The sequence below is a fragment of the Gordionus sp. m RMFG-2023 genome, chromosome 1, assembly GCF_954871325.1.
Source record: "Gordionus sp. m RMFG-2023 chromosome 1, tfGorSpeb1-WG-v2, whole genome shotgun sequence".
In the NCBI taxonomy this organism is placed as follows: Eukaryota; Metazoa; Nematomorpha; class Gordioida; order Chordodea; family Parachordodidae; genus Gordionus; species Gordionus sp. m RMFG-2023.
In genome coordinates this window covers 64,123,255-64,133,749 of record NC_088775.1, presented here as the reverse complement: position 1 = coordinate 64,133,749, position 10,495 = coordinate 64,123,255, and the positions used below count along the sequence as shown (strand labels likewise).

General features: G+C 24.6%; 1 protein-coding gene across 3 annotated transcripts in view; it reads left to right on the top strand.

The window, feature by feature from the left end:
• Window positions 1–700: 700 nt before the first annotated feature.
• Window positions 701–10,495, top strand: part of LOC135922625 (exosome RNA helicase MTR4-like) — a 68,127-nt gene continuing 58,332 nt past the window's right edge. For 2 of the 3 annotated variants that reach the window (XM_065457033.1, XM_065457035.1), the window contains exons 1-5: window positions 711–797; window positions 977–1,072; window positions 1,118–1,184; window positions 1,294–1,577; window positions 4,798–4,972. In XM_065457033.1, coding sequence (XP_065313105.1) covers window positions 715–797; window positions 977–1,072; window positions 1,118–1,184; window positions 1,294–1,577; window positions 4,798–4,972 — 705 coding nt within the window. In that variant the 5' untranslated portion in view covers window positions 711–714. Of the gene's footprint in view, window positions 798–976; window positions 1,073–1,117; window positions 1,185–1,293; window positions 1,578–4,797; window positions 4,973–10,495 lie in introns of all 3 variants that reach the window. The other variant, XM_065457034.1, reaches the window with a different exon arrangement.

The following is a 10,495-nucleotide window of genomic DNA, read 5'->3' as shown; positions in this document are numbered from 1 at the left end:
CTCAAGTGCTTAATTGAACTCTATTTATTGTAGAGAGTGAGGCCACACAAGAGGCCGTTGGTACCCTAATGATGATGGTTGCTGAGTAGCATTTATACAATTCTTTAAATGCATGATGATATTTTTTTTATACATAATATTTAGGATATTTTCAAAATTATGTGTATTTTTTAACTTCTGCAGTTTAAAAAATTAAAAATTTATTCATAAAGTTTTAAAAAAACGTGAACATGTTCCTTTTTTTGAAAATGAACTTGAACCGTTCGATTTTTGTCAACAAACGTTGCAGCGAACACATTCAATTTTAAAAAAAATGTTTACATCACTACATTTATCACTTTAAAGAAAATACCGATTTATAATTCTGGATATCATTATGATTTTGTATTAAATTATTTATTTTTGTCAATTATTAATATAAATTGTTATAACCTTTTTTGATTATGTTCATTATATAATATATTAAAATATATAATTTTACTTATCTCAAATATTTAACTTTTACTATCAAGAAAATACCCATTTATAATTCTGGATATCATTTTGATTTTGTATAAAATATTTATTTTTGTGAATTATTAATATAAATTGTTATAACCTATTTTGATTATGTTCATTATAAAATATATTAAAATATATATTTTTCTTATCTCAAATATTTAACTTTTACTATTCTAAGAGCGGTTTTAAAGCATTTTTATTAACATGAATTCAATGGAAACTGATACTTTTTTCGATGTATTCCATGACTATGAATCTAAAACAAAAAAGTTAAAGACAAATGAATATAAAATTAAGTTTATTTATTATATATACTCAAATAAATATATAATTGCATGGAAAAATATTTTATAATAATATATTTAACACCTGATAGATTTAAAAAAAATTGAGTATAAATTCTACTTATATGAAACTTTTACGATGTATAATTTTATATTAATAAATAGTTGATTATATGATGGAAATTTTTTAGGTTAATGGCGGATATAAAACCAGAGGAATTGGTTATTAAAACAAATGATGTTAATATGGAAGATGAGAGAGAGCCCCAGGAAGTTTTAGATGCAATGTAAAAATATTTCTCAATTTTTTAAAAATAATTTTATAATAATAGTGATGTAGATGATATGCCCTGTATTATGGTACACACGGTTGAAACTTCTGAATCTTGTTTACACGAGGTATACTATTTCATAATATAAAAGTCTGTATTATTTATATGTATTTATAAAATAACCTATTTAAAAATAATTATAAATATTTTTTATATTTATAAATAAATATATCTAGGTAGCTATACCACCAGGCACAGAGTATTTCCCTTTAAAAAATATTGCAAATAATCTAGCTAAAAACAAGGAGATATTAGAAAATTCCACTAAAAATAATATGATAGATGGGTCTCCCTCTCAATCCATAGAAAATTCTGAACAGCAAGAAATTATTCCTAAACCTGCAAAAGAATACCCTTTCATCCTAGATCCTTTTCAAAAGGAAGCTATTATGGTATTGGAAAATTACCAGAGCATATTAGTTTCTGCTCATACTTCAGCTGGGAAAACTGCAATTGCCGAGTTATTAATTTTATATTCATAAATATATCCTAAAAATTGATATTTATTAATCAATAATTCCATTATTTCTCAGACTCATTATCACATATCTTTTTATTAATTTGAGATTTTATGAGTGTAAATTAATTATAACCCATACATTCAGTATCAGCTGTTACCTTCCATTTTAACCATTATCAGTGACCGATGACTAAAATCATAATGAACCCTTATAAAAAATTCAAAATGCCTATTAAGCCTAAAAAAAAATTGATTTATAAATTTTTAAACAGATTGAAAGCAGAAAACATTTTAAAAAAAAAGTGGTTATTGAATACCTATTACTTTACTTTTTAACAATAACCATCATAATTAAGAAAGTTTTGTTAATTCTTTTCTTATTTTATCTTACTTTTAAAATTTTATTGTGGAATAAATTTATTATGAAGAAAACATATAATAAAATAAATTACGACTACAAGCTTATTGAAGATTTAGAGGCATTATGCCTTAAATTAAAAATCCTAAAATAATTTTGTGGAAATAAAGATGGAGAATCTTAAATATTTTTTTTCTTCAAATCTTTAAATAATAAAATTATATTTCAAAAAAACTTGGTAATGACTGTTTCTAAGGAGTGTTGGTATTAGTTAAAAAAATGATTGGCTAATCTCTGAATTATAACCATAATTTATATGTCATTGAACCAAAATGCTGTATTATTAAACATAACATAAAACCTTAATTATATTTTAAAACATTCTTAGATTCACTCATATTTTAACCTTAATTATTAATTAAAAAATTCTTAGATTCACATATTTTAACCTTAATTATATTTTAAAACATTCATAGATTCACTCATATTTTTAAAGCATGCCTAAGCCTAAGACATGTATTAAAAGTTAGTGAGGGCCAACCCAAATCAGCCCATTGAAATGCCTAGCCCATGATTAATATTTTACCTGTCTAGGCACAATTTTTTTTACCTGGACTGTGGTAACTTCTAGTAGAGTTGGGCGTGGGCCTAATTTTTCATTCACGGCCTGCCCGCTCACTGTGACAATAAATAAAATTCATGCTTACCACTAAAAAGATTTCGACCCGCCCGCTCACGGCAATCAATATTTTGATTCACGCCCGTCACGCCTGAAAATTCACGGTGTTTTTAAATTTTTCAAAACTATTGCTATAATTTTACACTTTTTTGAATTCATTCTATTTATTTCTCTAATTTCATAATCCATATTAATAACAAAAAATAAATATAATCTATAAATCGAAATTTATTTAGAAAAAGAAGAATGTCCATCTTTTTTTATTTCAATTGTATACGCCTTTCCTCTAATAAGAGATTGGCTACAGAAAATAACCTTTCACTAGAAGCCGAACTTGAAGCTGACAAAATTTTACTCGGTAATTTTCTCGAATATTCCTGCTTCCAAAACTTCAAACATTGTTTTGTTATTTATCTTATATGAATCTTTTAAGTTCATCCTCACAGCCTTCATCGGTGATGTTGATGCTTTATCAGAATTATCTAGAAATTCTCTAATGAGTGTAGGATGAATTAGGAAAGTGATAGTTGGTATTGACCATTTAGAATGGTTTTTTATGAGTTTAGGATAAGTTAGTAAAGCTATAAATGATAGTTGGCATTGACTTATGCATATCATCTAATTTTATATCATTTAGCATTTTTAAGATTGTTATCATTTTCTTCTTTAAATTCGGATCTAGAATTAAGCCTACCTTATGTAGTGGCTGCATAATAATCTTTTAAAAGAAATCTTTTTCTGTATTTTAAGGTTTTGATTATTATTGTATCACGTTCAGATTCAGAAGGTTAACAAAATTTTACTAATTTTTGTTTCATAGACAAACTTCATTTATTGTGGGACGAGAATCTGCTCTCAGATTATCCGAGCATTCTTTAAATATTGATAAAAATTTATCTAACTCGTGTATGATGCTGATATCAATTGTGGCTAATCTATTTAATTCTTGCTCGCTAAATAAGCTCCTGTATTTCAGAATATGATTTTAAGAAACTCTGCATCATGATATATACAGAGTTCCATCTCGTTATTCTCGCTGTTACATCTTGTTTAAAGGTGTCGTTTAGTTTGCTATTAGCTGTAGATTGTTTGAAATATTGTACTATTTTTTTTACACCATTTATATTTAAGGCTATTTCAATTAAACGATTGTCAAAAACATAATGCATAATATTATTTGTATATGGCATATACATGCTAGCGTTTCGTCATCTTTGAATGCACTTATAAGATTTGCTTCGTTATCATTCACAACTATACATTTATTTAAGTGATTTTCTACTTCTGTATATTCTCCTAAAATTGAAATGACTGCACTTTTAATTTTGACGTTTTTTTCATCCATTGCCCTTGTGGCCATAACAAATGTTTTAATTTAAAATCCTTAATGATAATATGTCCTATAATGGTTAAAAAACTTAAATTTTTATAGTCATCCATCCAAATATCAGTGAGTAATTATTATATATCATGCTTTTAATCTTAAATTTTATTTCATGGTATATTTTTGAACCTATAGTATTCATGAGAGTTTTTCAGTTCACAACTTTTATATTTTGTTATCCATATGTAACAACTTTCTATTGCATTTAAATATTAAAGATCTTTACAAATAAAATATAACTGACTTTTCTGTAATGTTTAAGCAAAATTTAGCATAAAGTCTCGCGATAAAAACACCTAAACATAAAAAAAAGAACTAACGAAATTATACCGAATGTTGTTTATAAAATGCGGAAGATTCTTAGTTTTCATAAATTAACTAAATTAAATAGGAAAATATATAATAAAATTATAAAATTGCAAATTTATATTTATAAAAAAACAATTTTAAAATTAAAATTTCCGTGATTCACGGGGAATTTATGTTCACGCTTGATCACGCCCGGGGAAAATTTCGGGAAGGCCCGTCACGCCTTGGAATTTAAAATTTATTCACACTCACGCCGTAATTTCACGGCCCGCGCCTACCTCTAACCTCTAGCATGCATATTATTTTATTATTAATATTAAATTATTATATATCAACTTTATTCTATAAATTAATAAAATAGAATTCATAAAAGCAAATATCATAGTAATCCTTCCTTTATTATTTTATAAAAATTTTACTAACACCTTCCTTTATTATTTTATAAAAATTTTACTAACAAATATTTCATTTTTATATAAAAATACTTTAGGTATGCAATAGCCATGTCTTTAAGAGATAAGCAAAGAGTAATATATACAACACCTATTAAGGCCTTAAGTAATCAAAAATACCGTGAATTGTTTGAAGAATTTAAAGATGTTGGATTGATGACAGGGGATATAACTATTAATCCTACAGCAAGTTGTTTAGTCATGACAACAGAGGTTACAGTATTTTACTATTAAAAACATTCCTCTAATATTTTTTTAATTCTTTATTAATAAATAATTATATTTAAAAAAAATTTTTTTAATTTACCTTGTATTATAATTACAAGGCCTTCAAAAAAATGAATCAATCAAAAAACATATATGTGCCATTCAAATAATTTAATATTCATCTATTACAAATAATTCAATTCATTAAATAAATAATCTCATTAGAAATAGATATTAAGCTTTGAAATTATTTTAAGATATTTATAAATTTTATATAAGAAAAAATTAAAAATCTGCAGGCCATAAAATAAATTATAAACCAATATAAAATATATAAAAATTATTTTGGAAATTTTGGAAAATTTAATTATATAATGAAACATTTATAAATACAGCCAAAATATAAAACATGTCTAATAATTTAACAGGTTTCTGATTTATTTCTAATTTTCAGAATTTTCATATTCTATTTAGTTAGTACTAAAATATAGGATATAACTACATGATCAGATTACATCATATCCGAATGGTAAGATTGGTTTGTGAGCCATAATACCATTGGCTATCTTTTATTTATTTATCTGACATATGATTGGTTAAATTTTATTTAAAATATTTTTTTTTTATATTTTTTTATTGAATTTTTTTATATAAATATATGGAATATATATTTTGTTATACATTTTTTTATTTTAAATTTGAAAATAAATATTTTCAATAAAGAGTCAAATATTTAATTGTATGCTCAGATAATATGTAATTTAAAAAAAGCCTATAAGTAATGATATTATTGACCACTGAGAATGAATTACCTATTAAAATAGTTTATAATTCATAAAAGTATGCAATTTAAGTAAAAAAAATTGGAATATGTATCTAAATTACAACTGTTAGGCCTCTTTATAATCCATAAATATATTTTATAGGATTTACCCTGCCCTTTATTTAAATTTTATCCTGTGCATCTCATTTTTATTAAGTTTCAAAAAATGTTGATCAAAATATATGCTTAATTAAAAAAATGCTTTTAAAATTATAAAATAAAATTTTTACAAAAATGGTTATATTGAACAAAAAAAATATTTTAACCAATCATATGACAGATAAATAAATAAAAGATAACCAATGGTAATTTTGACTTACAAACTATAATCTTACCAATAATTATTTGATTTTTCAGAAAATAATAAATTAACATTATTCATCATTTATAGGTATATTAATTTTTTTTAAATGATCCATTGATTAGGATAGTCACCAACAATAATTAAATTTTTTTCCTGACTATATTGATTTTGTTTATGTTGATAGTGACTAGATAATTATTTATTTTCTTACACCAAATCAAAATATTTATAGATAAGAAAATGTAATCAGAATAATAAGAAGTGAGACAATATTATAAAATGGGTCTTCTATATCAAATCTATCAAAAAATGATTTTTTGCTTACCCCTTTCTATTTTTACGTAATTTAATATACAAATTGTGTTAATTTGAGTATTAGTGCCTAGCAGAGTTGTTAAAATATCTAGATACAAGTATCTAGATATAAAAATGTGGTATCTGTATCTAGATAGATTTTTGATTAAAGTATCTGTATCTAGATATTATTTTAGAGGTATCTGTATCTGTTTTAGATACTTTTTAAGATACATTTTGGTATAGTTTTATTTAACACTTTTTTATATTATAAATAAAAATACATGTAAAATTTATTTTATTTCATATGAGCATATAACTTAATATTAATATATATTAAAAAATTTAATATTATGTCTGAGTTATCAATAACAAGCAAATTCTGATATTACAATCCATCTCAAGGAATTTGCCATTTTTAATTGCAATTTATTTTATTCTATTATATTAATTTTTAAGATTAATATTGATGAAGAAAATGACGACATTCCATGGCCAATTTATAGACCATATTTTAAAATAATATCTCAAAATAAAGAAAACAAATCTCTGTTAGTAAAATGTTTGCCATATCTACAAAATATATAAATTTCAGTTAGCATTACCTCAACTTGCAACATTGTAAAACATTTAAGGGTATAGATACTAAATAATTGTTTACAATTTTAAATTTTAAGAGAAAACATCAAACACTCTTAATCCAAATAAAAAAGGGGAAGGAGAAAAAATCTATTAAAGAAAATATTGGACTAGGCTCATCTTTCATTGATTTTTTTTCCAAGAGACCTCAGACTTTAACCCAAACCACTTTAGATGATTTAATAACTGATTTTATTATAGATAGTATTCAACCATTTTCAGTTGTTGAAAATCCATCATTTATAAAAATGATTAATTGCTCTAGAAAAAAATATAATTTGCAGACAGACAGTGGTTGCTAGAATTTCCCAAAGATGGGAGAATGAAAAGAAAGAAATCATTAAAAGTCTAATAGAACTATCGTTAATATGCACAACAGCAGATTGTTGGAGTGCCTATCGCCGGTATAGCTAACATTTAAATTTGTATAATAATTTAATTACAAACAAATTATTTGAGCTGTTTTTAAGAAATGTTAATTTTTAGTTCATACATAGGAGTCAGTTCACAGTTTATTACTGTGCAAATATTTCCCAGCTCATTATTAAATTGAAAAATTTTAAACAAATGAACCTGAAATTTTGTTTACCACTCTTAAATGCCTTACTTAAAGGGATTGAAGATAGGTAAATTAATAATAAATTAATCAATATTTGATAATTCTAGGTTTATTGGGACAATTTTTCAAGATGAAAATATTTTGGCAACTATGCTTCATCCTTTTTTCAAACTTGATTGGATATGGTTGCAAAAGGATGAAAATTTTCATAATAAAACAATTAATACATAGATTAGTTGAGGAATTATCAAAGTCTTCAAATGAGTGCAAATTAACTTGTGAAAAAACCAATAATTTAATATCCGATTTTTTTCAGTATCCCACAGCAGGAGATATGATTGTTATTGATTTAAATTCTGATAATCAACAAATTTTAAATAGTTTTTTCAAAAATGAATGCCGAGATTTTAGTATTTTTAAACAATATCCTGATATAAAAATGTTATTCATTAAATATAACACCACAATCCCTTCCAGCACCCCCTGAAAGACTTTTTAGTATAGCTAAAAATGTCTTTACAGATAAACGAGGATGTCTTAATGACCAAAATTTTGAAAATATTTTATTAATGAAATCTAATAATTATTTATAATCATTTAATCATATATTATATTATTTTATTAATGATATATAATAATTATTTATATTAATATCAAATCATTATTTTAGTTATATTTTGATAAATGTGATATCGAGTCAATAAATTTTTTAGATCATTTCATGAATTTTCACAATAATCCTTATTTAGGTTTATTCAAACCTTATCTAAGAGTATAATAAAAAATGTATCTGTATCAAGATAACTTTTTAGAATCTGTATCTGTATCTAGATCTATTTAAAAAGTATCTTTTAACAACTCTGGTGCCTAGAAATAAAATTAAATAATATATTTATCGTTTTGAAACCATAATATAAATTTTAATTCCTTTATTAAACTCTATTAATTATAAATTAATCAATTATAAATTAACATAAAAGGAAAGAGTAACAAAAATAAAAGATTAAAAATTAAGAAAATTATAGGCGAAAAATAAAAGTCATCTCTTTCCAATGACATATAATAATACCTAGACTGACGATTCATTCATTAAAAGTGTACATCAATACAAATCAGCTAGAGACGCCATCTTGGTTACTGTAATAAATATTAAAATTTTAAACGAGAGCCTAATTTTATATTATATCTGATGCAAACTTTATTAAAGGACTGCCTGATCATCGAGATAATAAGAAAGTAAGTTATCAATTTAATATTAGTTTTTAACATGAAAATAATTATTATAAAGGTTACCAAAATGGCGGGTCCAGCTGATTTGCTTTTAACGACTCTTAAAAATGCATTTTAATGAATGAATCGTCAGTCTAGGTATTATTATATGTCATTGTCTCTTTCTATATAAAATCATATTATATAGTATAACCATTTGCATAGATTATTAACAATATACATATTCAAATTTTACATGAACTCTAAATATTCAACTTTATATAAAAAAAACTATTTTCCATAAATATTCAAATTTATATGAACAAAACTATTTAAAATAAATGCAAACAAAAATAATACAATTCTAAATATCACAACACACTTCCACTTAAGATGGACCAATCCTTTTGCAAATGATCAACTTTTCTTTCGATTTCTGTTTTACTCATCTTGCATCTTCACCAAAGCTAGTCTTCTTAATCTTTTACGTCTTCTATAGTTCACACTATTGCACATATTGGATTACCATTTTATTGCCTTTGCAATTTTTAAATAACCCTAGATAGCGATTGACGATCTTGATAAACTCATGCTTTTCAACTATTCCCGATTGCCAGTCAACTAGATACTATTCTTTCTTTACAATTTTTTAAATTATCTTAATTATTCAATTCTTTTGCTCTCTGTAATGAACGATTAGCGCTTTATCTCGGTAATTGATTGGCGATCATTTGTATGGACTAACGGTTGCAGCCTGAAAGTCTTGCCCAGTTGTTCTTGCTAGTCGCCAGTTTCTAACGTTCTTTAGCCATAAATGATTATCGCTTTATCTTTGTAACCGATTGATGATCATTGTTAAAGATTAATGATTTCCTTTAAACGTTCCATAATTTCTGTACCGATACTGATGGCCGACTTCTGTGTCTTCGGAGATCGTTTGTTTATGCCGTTATATCGATTCTGTTGTTTATCTATCCTATCTTGATCTTGGTTTAATTTTAATGTCCACGTTTCTACCTGAAATATAAATTTTTCATAACTTCTGAAATATTCTATTACCTTTCTTACATTCATTCTTAAATTTTAAATACATAGTCCAATATATTAATAAATTATATAAATATGTCAAATTCTATGTATTAAATTGTCTAAATTCTCTTAACTGCTGAATTATTTGCTTCTTAAAGTAAATCTAAAATTTATTATACATAGTCAAAATATACTATATGTCAAATTCTACCACCCCTTTACCCTAAATGAAGTCTAGACCCATATCTTTATTGAGCCATTTGCCTGTGGTCGTCCTTTAGCTATTGATCATGATTTTCTTTTCAGCAATGTCTAATACTAAATTTTTATCTAAAATTATTTTATTAATCTTTACCTAAAAATCTTATTCTAAAATATATATCAAAATATCTTCTTCTTTTTTTTTAAAAAAAAATATCATTTTGCATTTATTTCCTCATACATTATGCACTCTTGGACACTCAAGTCTTTAAGGAAAAACGTAATATCTATTTGTTTTTTTCTCCTTCAGCTCATACCGGTTGTTAAAAAAATTACTGAAATGTATACATCTCTTTTCATACATACGTTGTTGAGAAATCAATGAAGTCTAATCATTATAGTTTTCGCCACGTTGTTGAACAATCACTGAACTCTAATCATCATGGTTTTCACACCTACGTTTTTTAACCA